This window comes from Callorhinchus milii, unplaced genomic scaffold (genome assembly GCF_018977255.1).
Source record: "Callorhinchus milii isolate IMCB2004 unplaced genomic scaffold, IMCB_Cmil_1.0 Scaffold15, whole genome shotgun sequence".
NCBI classification, from domain to species: Eukaryota; Metazoa; Chordata; class Chondrichthyes; order Chimaeriformes; family Callorhinchidae; genus Callorhinchus; species Callorhinchus milii.
The window spans coordinates 16939544-16963362 of NW_024704756.1; the positions used below are offsets into that span (position 1 = coordinate 16939544).

Consider the following 23819-nt stretch of genomic DNA (forward strand, 5'->3'; position numbering starts at 1 on the left):
ACAATTAATTGACTGCGTATTTTGTGGGCGAAACGCAGCAGCCAATTGCACACAGCAGCGTCCCACAAACAGCTGTGGTTGACTGACTAATTATTTTATTCTTTTTTTGAAGGGATTATTACCCCCAGAAAAGCGATCGACCGTTTCTGCGCCTTCTGCACATTCTTTGTCAATCCTTGAGGGCGCAATGTGTTGCTACGTGCAGAGATGGATTCCCATCTGAACCTCTTACCAAACTGTTGGGTCATTAACACCCTGACAGACAACTCGGGTACCACATCCCCAGTAGTTAGTTTAGTCTTTACATCAAAGACCCGTACTCACTTCTACCTGACTATAGATGAAGTAGGTGCCGTCCATCAGGACCTCCAGCTCCCCGCTCCGACTGTGTAACCGGAAAACCTTGTGGTTGAGTGAAGATCGGACCCAGTCAGCCAGAACGCCACCTATGAGATCTCAGCGTGAGAAGGGCAGTCACTCAATACATGGGAAAATACTCAGCAGGTCTCTGTAACTAAAACAACATGCCACTCAAACAGTTAATGCAGCTCCGCAGGGCATTCATACGTTAAGCAACATGTCGATGGGAGCTTTACCGAACAGCATAAACCGCTGCATTTAACAAATATACACCTCCCGTCCTCCCCTTCCCTCTCCTGCCCTCCCCTCTCCTGCCCTCCCCTCTCCTGCCCTCCCCTCTCCTGCCCTCCCCTCTCCTGCCCTCCCCTCTCCTGCCCTCCCTCCACAACTGGCTTCTCTCAACAACAACAACTTGCATTTAGACAGCGCCTTTCATGCGAGGTAGAACCTTGGAGCTCTTAAACCGGAGATCTCCACACAAAGCCCTCCTCAAAGTTACCTGACCGGCCCCCTATCACAGCATCAAACTGTTTTTTAAACAAGGCCCAGTGTCCTGGCCTTAAGCGATTCCAGTTGTCAATCACCCTCTGGGTAAAGAAAACCTTCCTGGTGTCTGTCCTGAAATTGCCTCTTTGCAACTCAAAAGCCGTATCCTCTCGTTCTACAGTCTCGGGGCATCTGCCAGTAATTGTTCTGGGTTTACTTTTCCAATCCCACTTAAAATTTCATACCTTAATAAGATCCCCCTCTGAGACGTCCCCTCTCAAGACTGAAGGGCCTGACTTTGTCTAATGTTCCACAGCTCTAAACTGCGGTAATTGATGGCGTTGTGACAGGGAGTCAGTGAGAAACCTAGGCTGTAAACAGCGAAGCCAAGCTGACTGAACTCTGATGGCTCACCATAACCACCCCAAGCTTACTGGTGACTCCCTCCCTCGCTCACTCCCTCACTCGCCTGTGTGTGCCTTTACTCCAGCAATCTAATCCTGCGCAATTTGTAACTTTCTTCAATTTAACCCTTACCTTGTTTGACTTGAATGACGGAGTCGTGTCCCTGGAGGTGAACCACTGCCATCTGCTGAAAACAACCACACTTTAGACAAACTGGCAAGCGGGGAGGTGAGGAGACTCTCTTACACACAGGATATGGAATGCCCTGCCAGGAGACAGAATCCCGTCGCCTTTTCAAAAGGGAACTAGACAAACTTCTAAACAAAAATCCTGGCGGAAAGGGCAGGTAAATGGGACGGAAAGGATCGCTCTTCAAAAGAGCCAGCGCAGACACGATGGGCCGTACGGCCTCCTTCTGTACTGGATATTTCTATGGTTCTGAAGAGTGACCCGACAAACCGAGAGGTAAAATAATAATCCTGGCATTTGATACAGCGCCTTATCAGGTCTTCGAGACGTCTCAAGAGCGCTTCACGGGATATACTGTCAAATAACTTAACAGTGTAGTTTGTGAGCAAAACGCAGCAGCCAATTGTGCAAAGATCCAAAGCCTTTCCCCAAAGCTCCACCTTACATAAGATTACATGGCCTAGACAACACGGAAACAGCTGGTCTCCAGACTCTACTTACTGCTTCCCAGATCTTCCATTGCCTTCTCCCCCATATGTATGTCTAGCTGCCTCATAAATGGATCCACACTACTGTAACATCAGCCCAACTCTGAGAGGAATGATGCTTGTTCTGTTTGAACAGGAAGGTTTTTTGGGATGATCCTGGGCAAAACGCTAACAAATCCCTGACATCTGTTCCTGCACGGATCAACCATTACTCCGGTTGTTCTGCATTCTATGAATTGGATTTCTCCAGGCTGGGATTTTGTTAGCTAATCTCACCTGGCACAGCTACAGACATGTAAATCTGGGACATTTAGCATCATCAACAGACCGGCCACTAATCTACCCTGCTACTAACCAAGATAATGCTTCACCTGGGCCAAAGGCATTCCTCCTTTCAATGGCTCCCCCTTCCCGAAGCTGCTCTCAATACACCCCCTCCCCTTCCCCCCCCCCTTCATTCTCTGATGCTCTTGTCCATAGTTTCTTCTCTCCCCTCTGACATTGAAAACAACTGTCGGCAACAAAAAAAAAGGCTAACTTCCCGTGTCATTGGTTGTCACTTCCGGTGAGCAGAGCGGCCAAAAAACACAACAGCTGACGAATCCCAATTACTGATTTTTTTTTGTTAAAATATTTGTGAAGAAAAGGGCCGGACATGAGTCACTGAGCCCTCACTTACCGGGGTACGGTTGCCTCCAGCCTTCTCTGAAACACCTGCAAACAAACATTGGTTCCACAGTGAGCAAACAAGACAGAACTCGGCTGAATTACAACACATAAGAACATAAGAGTTTGCTGGCGAAAGAAGACCAAGGTCCATCTAGTTCGCCTTCCACCATCCTGGCTGTCCCCCTGACATGTCGTGTCTCACATTATATAGTGTGTTGTATCCTCCAGATATTATTTCCTAACAGAAATCTATCTCATTTGTTCTTGAAAGGATCAACACCTTCTGCTCCCACCACTCACTGAAGAATTGTTCCCCCAGATTTGTTCTGATTTTACCCCCTTTCAATCGCGGGCCGTGTCCTCTGGTTCTATAGTTCAGTACAAGATGAAACAGTTTATCATGATCTATATATCTATATCTATATTAATTAACACACAGCAACACCAACAAGTGAATTCTGAGCACCGTGATCAGCCGGGTTCCAAAGCAGACGTCCATACGTCCGTCACTCACTCACTCACGCACGCACTCACTCAACCACTCAGTCACTCAACCACAGGTAAGAAGATCAGTGCTCTCATAAATCACTTCCATTTAAAGTTGACTGTAAGTAATGGTCACTGACCTGGTGGCCCTGGTTGGCCCGGAGGTCCTGGCTGGCCGGGAGGACCTGGAGGACCAGGTGTGAACGCCGGAGTTCCTGGGATCCCGGGGATGCCGGGGATGCCTGGTGGTCCCTGAGGTCCTTGTGGGCCTGGAGGCCCCTGTGGCCCTCGTGGACCAGGAGACCCCAACCGTTTACCTGCGAAGATCAATCCAGTCCAGGTTATACAAGGTCCAACTGTCTACAGAAGAGGTCGCAGGTCACCAATGGACTTCCTCAATGACTGATGGACAAAAACATCCCCCGAAGCAGCCCCAAGCCATGGAAACTACAAGACCACGTTACTGGTCTGCAGCTAATGAATGATTTTATCTGGAGGTTTGTCGGCCCATCTCAGAATCACTCCGGCTCTCTCCCTCCCTTCCTCTTTCAAGGTCCGAATCAAGACCCACCTCTTTGATCCCACCTCTTTAGCTCATCCTCCCCTCTCCCCTCCCCACGACCCCCCAACTCCCCGGGTGCCCAGCCAGGCTTGTTCAGCAACTTGGGACCTGCTCCTGACTTGATCTGCTCCTGACCTGATGTGACAGACGTTGTGTAAATGTAAACCTTGCTTTGTGCTGTCAACTTACCCTTTCCTTTAGCTTTTCCTTTACCTGGAAAAGAAAGAGACATTTGAGGCTGCCTCAAAGTGCTTCACAGAACTTTACTGAAAAGTGTAGTGACTGTGTTGTGCAAGTGAATGCAGCAGTCAATTTGTGCACTGCGACATCCCACAAACAGCCATGAAGTGGGTGAGTGGTTTTGCAGTTGATAAATGAAAAGATATCAGAGCATTACTGGTGCCTGTTGGATCCTATGAGCCGGTGGGGGGGATGGGTTGAGTGGTGGGAGATATGTAAAATTTACTGCAATTGTTTCCAAAGGTTCTGGAGTTAATCAGATGTTGAGTGAAACATGATTAACATTCAGCACCGAACAGCAGAAGAGTCAGATAAATCAATCCTTACTGTTCTGTCCTGTTGCCAAGGCTGGAGCTGAGGAGGATGGCAGTGGTGCAGACTGAGTGAAGGCCAAGAACAACACAGCAAGTCATCATTGCTCTTGTACTTTGGCCCACAAAACATACCATCAATTCACTTTACAGCATATCCTGTGAAGCACTTTGAGGCGTCTCGAAGACGTGATAAGGCGCTACATCAAAAGCAAGGATTATTATTATTATTACTTGAGTGAACTGATTTGGGATTGGAGGGAGGGTGGGGTGGGGGGGAGGAATAACAAAAAGTAACAACTGTTCTATCTGTCGGCACTTGTGAGTCCCAGATTATTGTGATATTACCTTTTAATGTCCCTTTTGTTGGTTGATGTTCACACCAGTTGATCTTTACGTCAATACCACAGTGTTTACACATTGTCTGGTGGGTATATGCACCTACACTGCTCTGTCAGTTAGTATTATTATTATAATAATTATCCTATCTTTTTATTATCCAAAGTTAACTTGAGCATTACTCACCAATCTTCTTCCTGTTGGCTCCCACTGCAAAAGAAGTGTAAAGGTGTGAGAGGTTAGCCCAGGCTGGGTGATGAGTTGCCGTGAAGTATCAGGTGAATGTGTATTCATATCAGATCACAGGAATTGAGCCCATTTTATATCTAGGTCAGGCTGGTGTCCTGACACTCGCGGAAACCCATCACGTTGCTTAAGAGCAGCCGAACCAGACCCGAGAGCTCTGCGCATGTCATCCACACAGCGAGAATCCCGTGTCTGGGATCAAGGGTTGGAAGGGGTGGTGGGGGGGGCAGAGTGTGTGTTGTGGTCTGTGTGTGCAGGTAGCGAGGGTTGGGGCTGCTTGGGGGGATGAGGCTGTGACCTCCATATGGCTCAGGCTCGCTCCCAGCTCCCTTTAAAGATATAGCCTATGGCTACAAGCCAGACTCGAAGCGGCAGCAGCGACAGACTGACAGTGTCTGTGGACTCAACGACCTGAGTGGAAATCACCAATTGCTCTCCATCAGGCACTGAGCCCCAGGGATTAGTAATAATAACAATAATCCTCGCATTTGATACAGCGCCTCATCACGTCGTCGAGACGTCTCAAAGCGCTTCACAGGATACACTGTAAAGTGGAGTGACTGTGTATTTTGTGGGCGAAACGTGGCAGGTAATTGCGCACAGTATTGTCCCACAAATAGTCGTGGATTAAGTGACCCAAACTTTTTTTGAAGGGATCATTAACCCCAGAAAGTGATCCGCCAATCGACCAACAACTGGGTTCCTATTGACTGCCAGGTAAACAGAGTGTGGAGTAAGGAAACTCGCCTAAGGTTTTTTGCCCCAGCTGAGAATCAAACCCAGATCTCACGCTTGCGAGGCGAGCGTTAACCACTGAGCTACAGGACTCCCGAGAAGAAGAGCGAGTCCCACTAACAGTGACGGAGAGGATGGTGGGCCAGGGTCACGGGGCTGCCTGGAGATCAGCAGCAGAAAATTGCCGTTCCATTGGCCAACTTCACTCTTTATATGGCCAAAAACAGGGCACATCTGCCAGGCATTTGCTTCTAAATTGATCTGTTGCAAACATTGCTGTCGCACTTTGATCCTTGCAAAGTCTGCAATCTGTAAAGGTATTTAGCAAAATCTGGATGGAATACAGGTTCCTCCCCAATTTGTATTAGCAACTCAACACCACCACGGAAGTGAAACAGATAGTTTTCCGATGGAAACCAGATGCGTAATTTAGAAGCTATTGGTAAAAACACACCCATAAAGGGACGGTGTCTAATGGGGACATATTACACCTGGGTCTAGGTTTGCTCCATTAACCTGGTATTTTTACAGAGCCTGCGATCTGCCGAGTGCTTCAATAAGTAGCTTAATTTTCAAGCCAGGTTCAAGCCCCCCACAACGGGAATTGGAATCACATCGTCTAAGCTGACGCTCCAATGCAGTGTTGGGGTGTGTTGCATTGTCGGCGGTGCTGCCCTTCTGATGAGACGTTAAACCAAGGTCCCATCTGCCTGTTCAGGTGGATGTTAAAGATCTTATGGCACCTTTGCCTCAGTACTTTTAAAAGGGAATCAGATAGATAATAATATACTAATAATCCTTGCATTTGATACAACGCCTTATTACGCCGTTGAGACGTCTCAAAGCGCTTCACAGAATCTACTGTAAACTGTAGTGACTGTGTATTTTGTGTAAAAGAGCGTTGAAGCATTCTGAGATGTAGCCTATGTGAAGAGCACTATATAAATGTACGTTGTCGTTGTTGTTGATGCGTCTCCAACGGGGTCCTCACTTGCCTCCCAATCCCACCCATCCCACAACCCCCCCCCACACACACACACCCTGTCCCCCCACCCCACACACCCTGCGCCACCCACCCCCACCCACAAACACCCCACCCCCACCCACACAGGCTGAGCTGCTCACTTTGTGGAAATCTCTGATCTGTTGAGTTACATTCCTGTCAATCTGCAAACTGCCTTTAGTGACATTAGCAGTGAATTTACAAATGAAAGAGATTTCAGGGGAAAGAGAACGCAGGCGTCTTCAAAGAGCTCACCCACCCCTTCGATTGAAGCCACATGCACTGCTCAATCTTCACCAGACATGCAAGGGGATATCATGCACGGCACATTATTTGGAAACTCTACTTGATTCTAATTCAAAACACTGCTCCTGACATAAATAAACACCAGAACAACCAGACTCTGCCAGCGTGTGGTGGTGGTGGGAAGGAGGAGGGTTGTGGTTCCTGTGTACGATTCAGAATTGTGAAGATTCGCTGCACGAACAGCCCTGGCCGAGTGCTCGGTGATTGATTTGGAGAGTTCAGCCACTTTCTGCAGTCAAATAGACCTTGTGTGTCTTATTGCCCCCGATCAAATCACCGGAATGTCCCAAAGCACATCGTGGGATTTCAGTGTGAAGCGTAGTGACTGTGTGTTCTGTTGGCAGAACACGGCATCCGACTTTTACGCACAGCAACATCCCTTCAAACGGGCGTGAAGCAAGTGACCGATTCTATTTGGGGGATTGCCGGCCAGGACACCGGGAGAGAGAAAGAAAGAGAGAGACTCCCTTCTCTTTTCAAGTAGAGTGACTGAGGGGATCTTTAACGTCCATCTGACAAGGGCACAGACAGGGAGCTGCACTCAGCCTCTGATCTGAGGGACGTGAAGTAATTAGCGGTGGTGGATAGATCCATTAGTATTACACTGCGGCCATCAGCTTGCATTAAACACTATTGGAACACACAGTTTAAGACAGGGCAGCTGATACACAATCATCTCCAGATGGTTCTAAATTTCTGCCTTGTTCTCCACTGCAAAGCGGGGATATTGTTACCAATATTGTTTTGTGTGGGGCCTCCCTCCCTCCCTCCCTCCCTCTCTCCCTCCCTCCTTGCCTGCATCACTCAATCAAATTCAAACAAAAACGGCTAATTTAAACTGATAAAACAGCGCTCTGGCCGCAGCTACAGAGTGAACGAGAGCCAGGCCAGCCTCCACAGTGTCGGGAACAGGTCACCGCACACAGGCTGTGAGGTGAGTAATAATGAGAATAACCCTTGCGTTTGCTATGGTGCCTCATCAAGTCATCAAGACATCTCCAAACACTTTGCAGGGTTCACTGTAAAGTGTAGCAACTGTATGTTTTGTAGGTGAAACACAGCAGCCAATTTGCACACAGCGACGTCCCCCAAACAGCTTGGCTTTTTTGAATCTCCCCGCGAGTGAACAGGTACAGAGAAGGACCTCGGTTTAATATATATTTATATATATATAAAAAATTTTAAAAAAATAGTCACTCAATCCACGGCTGTTTGTGTGCAATTGGCTGCCGTGTTTCGCCCACAGAATATACAGTCAATCCAAGTTACCATATGTGAAGGGTTTGATATAGAGCCTTCTGTGAAAGCTCCTGGGAATGCTCTATATCAACTGCAAGGATTATTATTATAATTAATATCTCATGCAGCGCTCTCCTTCAGCACTGCCCTGGAGCATCAGCCTAAACAAGGTGAGTTCCAGGCCCTGATGTTGGGGGGAGGCTTTAACCCTCCCATCTTCTAACTCGGGAGGTGAGAGCGCTACCAACTGAGCCAATCTAGAGCCTTTTAATAACTATCAAAAGATATTTCAATAGCCCAAAGCCATGCTGTGTTTATTCCAATGTCGGCTGTATCCGGTAGTAAAACCAGCAGGAATATTCTTTATTAAACAGTCAGTTTGGTTCCTAACATTGGTCTTGTTGATTGATGGCATTTCCCCTTCACCCCTCCCCAGCCCCCTCGCCAAGTCCCTTACCCCCAAGTTTCCCTTTCTGTCACACTCTCCAATTCACCCACAATATCGAACCACTGGCTCCATTGAGGAGCTGAGCCCCAGTGGTTCTCTAGTTACACACTGTCCTCTCCTCCTCACACCAGCACTACATGATACCGGGAACCACATGGGGATGAGAGAGAGAGGGAGGGAGAGAGAAAGAGAGAGGGTGGGAGATGATGAGATAAAGATGGGGGAAGAGAGAAAAAGAGAGGGGGTGGGAGTAGGTGAGAGAAAGAGATGCAGGACGGGGAGAAAAAGTGGGAAAGAGAGAGATGGTGGGAGAGGGAAAGTGAGAGATGGGGGAAGGAAGGGAAGGAGAGAGAGAGCGAGAGGAGGAGAGAAGAGAGAGTTGCCAGACGCCATGTGAACAAACATGTTGCGCATTAGGACAAAGATTTGTAATTAAAGAAAGGGGGACTTGAACATGAGAGAAAGAAAAGCACAAGACACCACAACACGCATCTGATTCAAGTCAGAAACCAACCACATTAATCCCATCTACCGGCTCTGCTAATCAGCCAGAATATCTGTTCCCTTTTTCTTCTTTGAAAGAGCCCAAGAAGTGATATCTATTTATATTAATCACAGCTTCGCTGCTTCTGGTGTCCGGCCAGGTCGTGAGCTCGACATCTAATCTCTATAATCCTCCCTTTCTCAGCAGTTTGTTTGATAGAAAGCCACACTTGGTTCCCGCGAGAGAGAGAGAGAGAGAGAGAGAGTGTGTGGGAGGGAGAGAGTGCGCACACTGGTATTTTCCACGGTACAACCAAGAACATCTATTTTGTTGTCCAACAAAAAGACTGTCCATTAACTGGCCTGGACCGTGAGCTCGAAGCCCTCAATGTGGGTCTTGAGGTTTCTTTGTGTGGAGTCCTGTAACATAGCGGTTAGAGAGCTTGCCTTGCATGCGAGAGGACCCAGGTTTGATTCCCGGGTATGGCAAAACCTTAGGCAAGTTCCTTTACTTCACACACACACACCGACACACACACCCGCCTCTGTTCACCTCTTGGTAAATAGGAACCTGGTTGGCGGATCGCTTTCCGGGAGCAATAATTCCTTCAAAAAATATTGAGGGTGCGAGAGGCTCAGGACATTGTCCTGACGAGTTTCTAAGAATCACAGACTGGGGATGGGCCTGGTTCAGTTCCCCAGCCTGTGCTCAGTGAGCCCGAGCAGCGGCACTTTAAGCCCTTTGACCTGTTCACTTGGAGCAGAGTCAAGTGTCTCGAGAATGCAGTAATGCCGATGGGTTGAATTTGCACTGACACACAGCCCAGCGCAAGCTAACAACTGATCTCAGCCAAGATAATGGGTAGGGCAGTTCTGCTGGAATGTGAAACTCTCTCTGTCGAGAGCCATTGTTAAAAGCTCACACTAATGAGCTTCAACTCCTCAAAGTCCATCAATCTTTTCTTGATGGAGAGTCGTGAAATCATACAGCGCAGAAGATTATTTGTTGGCTCTTTGAAAGAGCTACCAACTCATCCCACTCCCCCACTCCGACCCCATAGCCCTGCAAATGATTCGGACAGAAATGTGATAAACGGAAGTCTTAAAGTGGGAGGTAGTGAGTGAGGCGGATGGAGTTCCCTTGAGCAGGGCCAAAATGGTGGGGTGGTGGGGCAGATCGAGAGGAACGACAACACATACGCTTAATCGAACGCCTTCACTGCTTCTCTCCAGTGTCCACCTTGCTGTGGACGTGGGTCTCAATCAAACTCATTTCTTTCCAGTCTTTCACGACCTCCCCTTGTGCCTAACTAGCTGTGAAAACTGGTCTCTCTACCAGCACCTCCAATATGTATGTCTATAACTGCTTGGCAATGAATCCCATCTGCTCTGCTCTGTCTTGGGTACGTTCCAAGTGCTGTGTGATGACCGTCTCCTCTCTAACCTGCATGTTCTCTGGGAAAGAATGCCAGGAAACAGGACTCACTCACAAGAAAGAAAACATCACATTCTGCACAAAGTAACTCTCATAAGTGTTGTCTCAGCTCCTGTCTCACGGCTCCTGCCTTGAAGGGGCCCCATATGTTTTGCAACATTCAGTCTGTAACAAACATGCCTGAAGACATCCCGTGATCAGACATGCCGCGATCATTTTCCCACTCACTATCCATAACCCCGCAGCCCATATCCTCTCCCACACCAGCCCATCACTCCCCGACCTCGCTCGTCTCCCATTGGCGGATCGAGTTCAAGGTCCTCGTACTCAACCTAATGGGCTTTATCTGATCCCTGTAACATTCTGGGGTTATGTTGGCTGGGACTGTCAAACAAAGCACAGGGTATGTGGGTCTTTCATAGGAGGTACAATGTGCTCAATCCACCGACTCTCAATGGACAGAGATGGAAAGAGAGGAACAAGTGTCGGGGAAACAGCTGCTGTGTGGATGTGAGCGTGCGGTTCGGAGGAACGACTGAAAGATCGACAATAAAAGGAAAGAAACGACAAGTGTAACAAAGATTGTTCTCCAAAGACCTGCGGGCTCAACGTTCCTCTGGTGCCTGAGGTGGAGTGACTGTCACAGCATGCGCTTACAGTGCGTTCACACCTCGTGGTGACCGGAAGCTCATGCCCTCCACAAAGGACCAATTAGTTGTCCCGACCTTGACCTGCACCATGTCAGTCAAAACGTAGAGCTTGCACATCACCAAGTTATACATTTACTGACAAAAGTCAGAGGAGAAGTGAACAATCATAGAAACAACCCTCTCCCTCCCACCCCGTCCTTCTCCATGTCCCACCACCACAACCTCAGAGCTTGGCTGGATTGTGCCAAACTGCCCTTCACACACAGAGCCAGAATGCTGCCAATGGCGGACACTGCGATGAACGAGAGCCAGCGAGTGAGCCAGGCTGAATGGAACCGGACTCGGCTGGCGAGCCTAGCTCAGCAAGTCTCAGTGCTCCAACAAGAGAGCTCAGGGTAACGGCCCTTTCACACCAGCTACGTGTCTCATCACCACGTGGAGGCAATATGTCCTTTTCACTCTCCCAGCAAAACCAAGGACCCATTCACATGGCAGCTCTAACGACCAGGCAACTTGGGCAGGACAACTATTCAAAATAAATCCTCAGCTGAACGACGACGCTCTTAAAATTCCTGGTGCCCCCAAATGGACCGTTCACACACCCCACAATCTGCTCACTGACTGGGGGCCAGTGCCAAGGCTGGGTAAACCACTCGCCTTTTTTCCCATCAGCCGATCAATCCACTTGGTCAGGTCTTAGACCATGGGCAGCCTGTCCTTGACGTCCTTGGGTCAGTTCATTAAAAAGCAAAAGAAGCAGTTAACAAGCCAGCCAGTCGAGGGGGAGGGGCATCTGGCTCCTGGCGTCATTCGCACAATAACATTTTAATAAGCCTCCCTCCTTTAATAATAATAATCCTTGCATTTGATTTAGCGCTTTTCACGTCGGGAGGACGTCCCAAAGCGCTTCACAGAACACACTGCAAAGTGAATTGACTGTATATTTGTGGGCGAACGCGGCAGCCAATTGCGCACAGCAATGTCCCACAAACAGTCGTAGATTGAAAATGACCAATTTATTACTGTTTTTGGTTTTTTGGAGGGATTATTATTAGGCTCTGTGTGGAGTAAGGAAACTTTCCCCCCCTCTCATTGATGGAATTTTAAGAGTTTGTCCTCAGTGAATGTTGTTTGGTGTTTTAGTTTCAAACAAAATCCACCCGTACCTGTGCTCTTGCCTCGAGCCCTCTCCCCCCGAGCCCCCTTGTCTCTTTGTTCACCTCTTCCTCCTGGTTCCTCGTTTGGGCTCCTCTTCATCCGATGAATGGCCCCAGCTGGGTCCTCACTGGAGAGGACCCGAATATTGTCCTCGGTGAAGTAAGGGAACCCTGGAGCCTGAGGAAGAGAGTCAGAAGATCAGCTGAAGATGAGCTATGGTTGAGAATATGGAGTCCATTCCTGGGCACCCCATCACACAACAAACATTCGAGACGTGGGGAGTGAACAGCATCAGTTAACATAGATATTAATAATAGTAATAATACTTGCATTTGATATAGCGCCTTATCATGTCATTGAGAGCAAAGCTCTTCACATTACTGACTGTGAAGTGCGGTGACTGTGAATTTTGTGCCAATTTGTGCAAAGCAACGTCCCCACAAACAGCCATGAAGCTGATGACCCATTTTTCTTCTCTCTGGGGGATTGTCAGCTGGGGCACTGGGAGAGAGAGAGAAACTCTTTATAAATAGCGCATCAATAGGAGAAAAGTAGAGAGAAAGAGAACGAGAGAGAGAGAGAGATGGGGTTCGGGGGGAAATACTTTTGATCGTTCAAACCAGTTTGAACGAATGTGACTTCAGAGGATTATATGATCTCAGCATTTCAGAAAGTATTCTGATCTTAATCCAATCTGGAGCAACTGTAACATAAACACAGCAGATTCACTGAGTAAACACTGAGACAGAAACGCAGCTCGTGCTGGAGATGGCATTTGTTTGCATTCTCGGTGCCTTGATACCAAAACAAAGCTTAACATCCCACAGCTTCTCACGGCCAGGATCCTGAGTTACCACACGAGAGCCAAGAGCAGAGCGTGAGGGGTGGGGGAAAAGCAGCAGAGAGACACTGACCTCCCTCCCGGCTGCTCTGTCTCCTCCACCGCAAAGCCCCACCCTCCCACCCGTCTCACCCTGGCCATTCTGCTCTTCCTGGGCCTTTGGAGATGGGGGGGGCTCGAACCCTCAAGCAGCGAACCCTAGATTGCTCCATGTCCCCCATCCTGCCCGCACCACCATTGGCCTTCAATCTCTCTTCCCCCACCCTTTGGAATTACAGTCCCTTTGCCTCGCTCCCTCCCTCGTCTCCTTCAAGGCCCATCTCAAGACCCTCCTCTTCGACCGCTCCTTTGGTCACCCTCCTACCACCACCCTCCCTCCCCTCCACCCTGCCTGATCACAGCTCAGGTCCAAATTCCTGATGTGCAGTGCCTTGGGACGTCCTCTCGCCATAAAAGGCCCCGTGTAAATGTCATTTGTTGCTGCTGTTATTGTGAGAGCAACCGACTGAGCCAGGCTGACATCTATTGAGGCGGCTAGTGCCGAACTGGTTAATTTATTTTTCTGAGTCTATTATACATCTCCTGCGGGGAGGGGAGAGAGAGAAAAACATTCCTTGCGTACTTTAGCCTGGAGCTGGGTAATTTTGTCTTCATGTCCTTCAATTAGTTTCGTGCTCATAATCTAAGTTTAGTGGTTTGGAAGGGAACCAGCAATCACACTGTAAGTCTACAACAAATTCGCACGGTTTGTGAGAACCGAGGAGAGGGAACTGCAAAACCTACTCTGTGTGCTACAACAACAACTTGGATTTATATAGCGCCCTCCACACCCGGTGTCTCAGAGCGCTTCACAGTAACGGATCCCGGGGCTGAGCCAGGGGGAGGGTGGGGGGAAGGTAACCAAAGGTGCGGTCGAAAAGAAAGGTCTTCAGCAGAGACCTGAAAGTAGGAAGAGAGGGGGCGAGGCAAAGGGAGTGAGGAAGGGAGTTCCAGAGTCTCGGGGCGTAGTGGCTGAAGGCACGGCCACCGAGGGTGCAGCGGAGGACTCGGGGGACAAGGAGGAGGCCAGACCTGGAGGAATGAAGGCAATGGGCACTGTTGTGAGGAGAGAGAAGGTCAGAGAGGTTGGGGGGTGCAGAGGAGTGGAGGGATTTGCAGACAAGGGGGAGGATCTTGAAGTGGATCCTCTCTGGGACAGGAGCCAGTGCAGTCTGGCCAGGACTGGGGGGATCGGGGAGCGAAATTTGGTGTGGGTGAGAATGCGGACGGCAGAATTCTGGATGACCTGAATTTTATGGATGGTAGTAGAGGGGAGGCCGGCGAGGAGGGCGTTAGAGTTGTCCAGCCGAGAGGTGACAAAGGCATGGACCAGGGTTTCAGCGGCTTTCGGAGAGAGGTATTGGCGGAGATGGGCGATGCGTCGGAGGTGGAAGAAAGCAGTGCTGGTGAGGGACCGGATGTGGGGGAGGAAGGATAATTGGGGGTCGAACCTGACGCCTAGGGTGCTACTCCAATCATGGAGACTTGTAGCTCAATGGTTAGAGCAGTCGCCTCGCAAACGAGCGGAACCGGGTGCAATTCCCGCGCAGAGCAAAACCATACTTTCCTTACTCCACACACGCACCCACACACGCACCCACACACGCACCCACACACCCGCCTGTTTACCAGCAGTGAGTAGCAACCCAGTTTTCAGTCAACTGGGATTGCCTTTCTGGGGGTAATAATCCCTCTGACATTATTACCCCGGGTAAGGCAATTGCACTAACCACTACATTACGAGTCTATATGAGCTCCAAATCCTGACGTGGGGCTTCTGCCTCCGAGACGAGAGAGTGAGCGACAGAGTCAGGCTGTCGACAGCTTGTGTCCAGTTGTGGGGGTTGTGCTGGAGACGCGATGCTCTCATCCCCACCGCTCTCTCTGTGGGCGCGATGCCAGCCTGTCTGGCCTGCACAGTGTCTGGCAACACAACACTGAGCCGGAGGCTCGGGAGAGATGTGTGAAATTAACAGAATGTGCAGCACACGAGAGGAACGCAGGCGGGCAGATGGATTTTGCAGAGTCAGGTACACTATTAAAATCTCTGGCAAAAAAAACCTGAAGATTTTATACTCGAGAAGGATGTCCTGTTATTGGTCTCTGACCTCGGGAACGTGCTCCACACTGTGTGAGTGGGATCTCTCCCTCTGATCAGCATCAGACTTGCTCAACACTAGTCAGCACGCATTGCTGAGTGTGTACTGCCCCGCGGCTTGCCCGCCCGCCCGCCTGCCTGCCCTCAGGCCCTCGCTAGTCTGACTCGCTATCTACACAACAGAGGAACAATTCAGTTCTATCTCTTAAAACACAAGAATGTTCTGCCTCCCGTTTACCCCCTGGTTTGGGGGTAGTTGTCAGATCACTTATTTAATGTGTGGAAGTGTTAGTGGGTGGAATGGGAGGGGGGAAGACAAAGGAAAAATCCCCGGGGGGTGGGGGAGGAGGAAGAATGACTGTAAGTTAAAACTGAATGTCCAAAACTGTCGTCACACCCAAAGACCGGGTGCAGTTTTGGGCTGTGGACGGAAGCTGCTGAACTGAGAACATGCCACTGACGCGCACCATCGGAAGATAATAATCATTGATTTGACACAGCGCCTTATCCTGTCGTGGAGACGCCTCAAAGCACTTCACAGAATATTCTACCATGTGAATTGACTGCATGTTTTGTGGTCAAAACGCGGCAGCCAATTGCGCACAGCAGCAACCTACAAACAGTTGTGGATTGAGTGATCGAATTTTTTTGGTAGGAGGGATTATTAACCTGGGAAAGTGATTCACCAATCATCCAACAACCGGGTGCCTACTTACTCCGAGGTGTGTGGAGTAAGGAAACTTGCCTAAGGTTTCACTCCACCCGGAAATGGAACCCAGGTCCTTTCGCTTGCGAGGCGAGTGCTCTAACCACTGAGCTACAGGGCTCTGCGGGTGGCTTAGATGATGCATCAAAGACAAATAGCCTGAAGTGATTCTGAAGCTTGGAGCAGCACATGTGGAATAAAGTAATTCAACTTCCATCTGGCGGTCGAAAGTAGCCAAAAAAAAGCCCTGGGTTTTAGAATGCTCTGAGTTTCACCTCTGGCACCTGGGATTTAATCCAGACCAGAATCAGTGCAATCCAATCTCTACTTTCAGCTCTATTGGGGGAGATGAGGGGGAGAGAGCTCCTCCAACACTAAGTCTTGTGACATCTCCTTAGGCAGAGTGCCGGGAACGTCAAAGTGCATCTGGTCTGTATTTTGCTGGGCGGGGGTCAGGTTGGGGGAGTGCTCATAGCGGGCACTGGGGTGGGGGTGGGCGGGGGGGAGCAGAATGAGAATCCTTGCTTATATGAGCGCCAACAGTCGCTGGAAATCCATTCCAAATCAAAGCCAAAGAACATCCGGATTCCCTACAACAACACAAAATTATATTTGTATGGCGACTTTCACGTCAGGAGACAGTCCTATGTGGATAACATTTTATTTTGTGACCAGCCAGATGTCTGACACACACGGAAACCCGTCACCGTGACCACATTACAAACACCACCACAATTCAGGTGTCCGTTACCTTCCTTCGCATTAACCGCATTACACCACTGCACAGCAGATCCTGCAAATCAGGCGCTGTATCACCCGCACGGATTATGAACTCCGAATGCCGGGCGCTACAGGAGCCATGGAATGAATAGACCAGTGACTAAATACCATTTTGTCTTTTATGAGGTTGCTGCTGGCTGGCGCGAGGCACAGATGGCAGTGGGGTTGATGGATGTTCCACATAGGATTGGCAGCCTCGCCTCATCTCTTATCAGGGAAAGACTAGACGTCAGCCTGGCTCAGTTGACGATCGAGGTTTTGTCTGTGCCTGGTCAGGTAAACGTTAAGGATTCCTGCGCCGTTGTTGGAAGAGAAGGGAGTTTCTCTCTTCCCCCCACCCCCCCGCCCCCACCTGGTGTCCTGCCCAACAATCCCACTGATAAAAATCATTCACTTCACCGCTGTTTGTGAGGATGTTGCTGAGCGCGAATTGGCTGCCGCGTTCACCCACACAATTCCCGGTCACTGCACTTTATAGTGAAACCCTTGTGAAGTGCTTTCAGATGTTTGACAACGTGATAAAGCGCGGTATCAATTGCAGGGATTTTTATTATTTCTATCAAACAATAACTCAAAAGTACCAGAAAACAGATACACGTAGTTTAGAAATAAAATCAGTTTCCAACTTCAGCGGCTGCTCTCCCTCCACAGTGCAGTGTTGCACCCCACAAATAAAGGGCTGTCAAACACACTCTTTATTAGGATGAAAATCTGAATACCCTCGAGTCACCTGTCCAAAGTTTCTCGGTAGCACAGAAACCAAGGTCAGCTGAGCCAATGTCAAACAAACATCACGAGTCTCTTCACAATGTTTGGACCTGTCAAACTACAACTTGCAGTGACATCTCTTCCCGTTCCATATGAAAGCAGAGTCTCCGAGAGCCTCACGCAGTGAAAGTTATCTTGAATGTTGCCAGCACCTACACTGAGAATGATTACAGAGCTGATCTCAGCATTGCTCACCCTCACTGAGGGATCCTGTAGTGCACTGATTAGAGCGCTTGCCTCACAAGCGAGAGGACCCGGGTTGATTCCCGGGAGGGGCGAAACCTTAGGCAACCTTCCTTACTCCACACACCTCTGTTTACCTAGGAGTAAGTAGGAACCCAGTTGTTAGTCGATTGACGGTTCGCTTTCCAGGGGTAATAATCCCTCAAAAAAAANTATGATCGCTCAATCCACGGCTGTTTGTGGGCCACTTCTGTGCGCAATTGGCTGTCGCGTTTGTCCACAAAATACAGTCACTATACTTTACATTACATTCACTAAGCTACCAGAGAAGATTGAAGTGAGAATGTGGAGTTCCCTTGAGATGATAGCGAGTGGCTGGCTGAAACCCTCTCCAGTGGTGATTTGTTGGACATAAACAGTAAATTCATCAGGGAGGGAATCCCGTGACCAATCCAGAGATGGTTTTGATCGTCTTCAGGATCCAACTGTGCACATCAGAGAGAAACCAGCCCAGATCAGCCACAGATACTGGGCAGACAGCTCCAAAGTGCATTGGTTCCACAGCATCACAAAGGGATGTCAAAGCAGCTCGGCTTTAACTAAAAACACTTGCTACAGTTAAACCCAAATGCATCTGGAACTGTGTAGAGCCATTTAATGAAGGAAGCTGGGTTGTAAGGGCTTTGGTTTTATTACTAAAATACATGTCTGTGCGTGTTTGCAGCCAAATACATATGTTTGTAATGTACCAATGTAAAGCCCCATTAAAAGGTGGTGCCCTGCTCAAATAAGTGTTGAGAAGGACTGACCCTGTCCCCAGTCAGAATATTGACCATCAAGACTGCATATAGGGAATGCAGAAGCCAGTTGTACACCACAGTATCCCACAAACGGCCATAAGAATATATTGGGGGGGGATGGGGGGATTGTTGGCTAGGACACCAGGGAAGAGAAACTCCCTTCTCTTTTCCATGATGAAGAGATTACATAGTACAGTTCACAGGAACTCTATATGTCACACAGAATGGGACTCGGATTATAACCTACCTTCTTTAGTCAGTGGGTCAGTGGATAATGATCCTAGGAGACACACCAATACTTTGTCAAAGGCCGAGAGGGAATATCACACTTCACAAGATCGGTTTGGATGCGGAAGTCCCTTCGGCCCATCTGATCTGATCACCTCCAGACCCCCACCTGCCCGACTGTCCCCCCGCCCGATCACATCATTGGGCTGCTTTTAAAACGAGTCCCAGGGCCCTGGCCTCAACAGGTTGAACTCCCTTCGTCAAACAAAGCAATGCGAATTGACATTGATAGAGTGCCTTGCATGCTGAGAGGATGTGAATTATTATTATTAATAAAAACAAGCTGTCAACAGGCACCTGGGATCCCATCCCTGCCAGCATCAGCAGTGCGGGACCTCAGCTCCATGTGGACTGTCCTCTTGGCAGGAACGTTGCGAGATTCTGTGTTACACAGTAAGGTTGGGAATAGCAATCAGGGAATCTCTTGTTATTAATAAATGCTTGTTAGGGCAGGTGGCTTTTCATCAAAGCAATAAATCTGCTAGCAATCAGCCAATTGTGCACAGCAGCGTCCCACAAACAGTTGTGGATTGAGTGATCAAATTTTGGGGTGGGGCAATTATTACCCCCAGAAAGCGATCCGCCAATTGACTAACAACCAGGTTCCTACTTATTGCTGGATAAACAAGAGGCGAGGAGAGTAAGGAAACTTGCCTAACTTTTTGTCTTGCCTGGAAATTGAACCCAGGTCCTCTTGCTTGCGAGGCGAGTGCTCTAACCGATGAGCTGCAGGGCTCCACGTCTCCACCTGTTTTACTGAGCGACACTGAAAGCAGATGTTGAACGCTCCCATCAAGCAAGCAAGTGGAGTTTGCCAGGGCTTTGCACTCCTACAAACACGGTTGGATCCAGATGTCAAGACTAACCAAAAGCCTTTCTACACTTCATTTTAACATGCAACTCACTGGAGCCAACGAAGATTAATGCTGAGTTTTCAGAGAGAAAATCCTCAGTGATCGACGTCTCAGGTAAACTGAGAGGACAACATCACATGTCACGCACTGAAATGATCCCATTTCCAATGATGAAGTAAGACAGTTAATCACTGGGGCCTGAACAGAGGCACACAGCCGGCTCGGGCTGAGGCTACATTCCTCCAATGATTGCAGGAGACGGAAGGCAGGAGGGCTTCAAGGAAATTGTAAATGATTGGGATTCAGGGATGAACTCCAGCGCCAATCAAGGATTTGGTTGTCAGAGGCAACAGAGATGTAATGTCTCACAGTGTGAGACCTAACTTACGTCTTCTCCCAGCGAGATTATGTTTTGCCAAGACTGAAGGAAGTTCGCCTCCACTGGCTCCCCATCCCCCAGAGGATTGATTTCAAGATCCTCATCCTCACCTACAAGGCCATTCACGGCCTTGCTCCCTCCTACCTCTCTGACCTACTATCCCCCTACCTACCTGCCCGTACCCTCCGTTCCTCTGGCTCCGGTCGGCTCCACATCCCCCGCCCCAACCGCCCTACCATCGGTGGCCTTCAGCCTCTCAGCCCCGAGGCTCTGGAACTCTATCCCCCAGTGCCTTCGCCGCTTCCTCCCTCTCCTCCTTCAAGGCCGGTCTCAAAACCTTTCTCTTTGACCGAGCCTTCAGCTCCCCTCTCGACTCTCTTCCCCCTCCTCGCTCCCTCCCTTCCCTCCCCTCACCCTGACCATTTCCCCCCTCCTCGCTCCCTCCCTTCCCTCCCCTCACCCTGACCATTTCCCCCCTCCTCGCTCCCTCCCTCCCTTCCCTCCCCTCACCCTGACCATTTCCCCCCTCCTCGCACCCTCCCTTCCCTCCCCTCACCCTGACCATTTCCCCCCCAATGCTCGGGTCATGACCCAACTGTCCAGCGCCTTGGAACGTCCTCCTGACGTGAAAGGCGCTTTATAAATGGAATCTTGTTGTTGTTGTTGTTGACGTTACCGTGTCCAGAGGCTTCAGTGAAAGATTGTGACTTGTGTTTAACTCGCAACGTTAATAGCCACTTAACCTGCATCAGTTACCGTAAGCAGACAGAACCGTGAATATAAATACAGTTATGCTCGATGGACCCGCATCTTAGTAACCTATAAATCAGAGCGATTAGACCAAGTTAGAGCTCCTTTCTCTGGGGCTCGAGAGGGGACCTGAGTGAGCTGTTTAACATTATGAAGGATTCACCAAAGTGGACATTAATAGTCAGAACTGGCGAAAGGTCATCGACCTGAAACACTGACTCACTTTCCTCTCTCCATAGATGCTGCCTGACCTGCTGCGTGTTGCCAGCAGCCTCAGTTTCTATTTCACTTTGCAGTAGATTGTGTGAAGCGCTTTGAGACGACATGATAAGGCGCTCTATCAAATGTGAGGAATATTATTAGTAATATTATTATTAAAAGCAGCTCACGGGATAGAGAGAGGCAATTGTTAGACGCTCAACTGCCTCCCATGTAACAAACAATTCCTCCCGTTCCTTGCCATCACCGAGCAGCCCACTGGCTGAGCGCTGGTGGCAAGTCACCTCCCCTCCCTCTTTATTAGATAACAGCACGGTGGGTTTAACAATCCAAGGAAAAGTTGTAATAAATCCGAAGAAGGAACAGAGACAATTTACTTTAAAAAAAACTCACACCCAGGCTGATGGACTGGTTCCTGAATGTGCCGAGCAATGGGAGGTCAGGGGGGAAAGTGGAGTCGAAGGCATTTAAACAACAGATGTCTGGCACAGACCTGATCTGATAGAGCTCCCTCTCCAGATGTGTTTGCCTTAAACTAAGTCAATCTGCGTGGATGTACGAAGATAATCAGAGTGCTCGTGAGGGCAGGCAGCCACACCAAGCCGAATAAAATTCAAGCCATCCTGCGGTGCAGAGCAGAAACATCACAACTGGGAAGATTCCAGCCCAGGTTCAGACCTGATCCGTCTGGAGGTCTTGCCTCTAAACAGGTTGGGTTACATGCAGACATGTCTCTTCAGTCCAAACGTCACGGTAGGGAGATGGGCGAGGATTTCCCAGGGATTGGTAAATGGCACAATGCAAAGTTACCGTCAAAGTAAGAGAATTCCCAAAATAATTGGGAGTGATAAATACAAAGGAAAGAACAGCCGAGTCGACAGGCAGACACAGACACAAACACAGACAGACACACAGTGTGACTGGTCGGCCCTTTCAGGTCCTGTCGATGAGCCAGGCCGGGCTGTGCTGTCATCACTAGTGAGTTCCCTGGAACACTGCGGATCCCCCGGCTCAGGAACCGGAGTAGAGTAGCGTCCCCGAGCGCTTAACAACGGCAGGGCCCGATGCTGAACCAGGGGGAGGGGGAAGGTGACTTTAGGCACCGTCGAAGAGAAAGGTCTTCAGATGCAACCTGAAAATGGGGATGGATGGGGCAAGGCAAATGGATTGAGCGAGGGATTTCCATAGTTTCAGGGTGAAGTGACTGAAGGAACAGCTGCCGATGGTGGAGTGGAGGATTCGAGGGACAAGGAGGAGGCGGGAGCCAGTAGAGCGGAGGATTCAGGGCCCAAGCTCTGAACAAGCCAACGACAGAACAGCTAAACCAACACCATAACCCTGGGCGGTGAAGGTAGGAAGGACACGATGGACATTATTCATGACACAGAGAGCAGCTGTGATCCTGAGGACAGCTATTGGATGTGCTTTGGGGAGGTGTGTAAAACCAGAGGTCACTGCAGTCCTGGCCCATCCCATATCAAACAACAGCAACAAATGACATTTATACAGTGCCTTTCGTGACAGGAGGACGAGTTACCCCCATCTCACTCTATCCCATGTACCACCTGAGCCCAGGCCCACATCCCCTTGGTGTCCAACCCGGGGCAGCTGGGCAGATCCCCTTTTTACCCACCATCCCTTTCCCAGGCACCTCACAGTGATGTCTCACCAGAGTTTGGCATGAAACCAGGAAACAGAACAACCACAATTGGCTTGTCCGACATGAGTGATGGGGAACCAAGGGTGTAATTTGAGTTGTGAACCAGACAAACCCGAGTGATGTGGGAATACAAAGGATAAAGAAAACACACACACTGACAGCACATTAAATCAACCCTCACTAAAATTCTGGATCACTTTCCCTCTATCGCTCCGCCTGCCCCTTCCTCCCCCATCTTCAGGTCATGCCTAAAGATCTTGGTGTTCCACCGTGCCAACAGCTACCTCCCCGGGGCTCAGCCTGGTGCTCCGCCTCTATCAAACTCTCTGGGACATTACCCTGCGTGAGGGGCGCGGTGTAAATGCAAGTTCTTGTGGTTGCAAGTGGGGTTTTTGATTAAAAATAAACTGAATAAAAATAAAATAAAGTTTTCTTATTGAAGAGGAACCTTGATGTGTACGTGACGGAGAGGGGGACAGAGGGGTACACAAGAGAGGGGAGCCTCCCGGGGAGTATAAACACCGGCACGGACTGGTTGGGTTGAGCGACTGCAATGTTCTGTGTAATTTGATGTAACGCAAGACACGGAGAGATGGCAAGGAACGTGAATCAGTCAAATGACTGCATTTAGGAAATACTTTTGGTTTCGGAGCATCTCTAGATCTTTGTGCCTCTCATTCCTCTGGCTCGCATTTACCTTGATGTGGGATTCAGCGCAGGGAGAGCTAGTGAGTCAGTAAGTGATGGAGGGAGCACAGATTTTCTTTGCTTTTCGCCATGTATGGAAAGGCACCTGCCAACAATGACGTAATCCACCTGTAGCTCTCTTTCTCTCCTCCTCCTCCTCCCCCGCCTCCACCCCCCGGCTTGCTCTCTCTCTCTCCCTCTCTCGTTCTTATTTAACAAATGACACACAGCTTTAGGCTGGATGTTCAAGCTTTGTGGCTATGTGAGCCCTTCAATCTGAGTTAGCCACAAACCACATTAAACAGCGCCCCCACCAGCTGCAGCCGATTAGGGGCAGAGGAGCAGCCAGCGATTTACCCCAACTCAGCACAAAATCTCACACTTGGAAACGGCTTTGGAAAGAGCCTGACAAAAGCCGTGTACCAGCCTGCAAACAGGGCTACTGGCTCTTTGTACTCTCACCATAGCCAGCGTTCCTTACAAATGAGGAGCTCCGAGAGGGGGGCGGAAGGTGAAGCGTGAAACATTA

General features: G+C 49.3%; 1 protein-coding gene across 2 annotated transcripts in view; it reads right to left on the reverse strand.

Moving 5' to 3' along the window:
• The window catches only part of eda (ectodysplasin A), a 32020-nt gene that overhangs the window by 2552 nt on the left and 5649 nt on the right, over nt 1–23819 (reverse strand). Inside the window, exons 2-8 of one of the 2 annotated variants that reach the window (XM_042340629.1) lie at nt 12247–12415; nt 4722–4745; nt 3835–3858; nt 3224–3400; nt 2608–2642; nt 1384–1435; nt 325–455 (exon numbers count right to left, since the gene is read on the reverse strand). In XM_042340629.1, the coding sequence (XP_042196563.1) occupies nt 325–455; nt 1384–1435; nt 2608–2642; nt 3224–3400; nt 3835–3858; nt 4722–4745; nt 12247–12337 (534 nt within the window). In that variant the 5' untranslated portion in view covers nt 12338–12415. Of the gene's footprint in view, nt 1–324; nt 456–1383; nt 1439–2607; nt 2643–3223; nt 3401–3834; nt 3859–4721; nt 4746–12246; nt 12416–23819 lie in introns of both variants that reach the window. The other variant, XM_042340630.1, reaches the window with a different exon arrangement.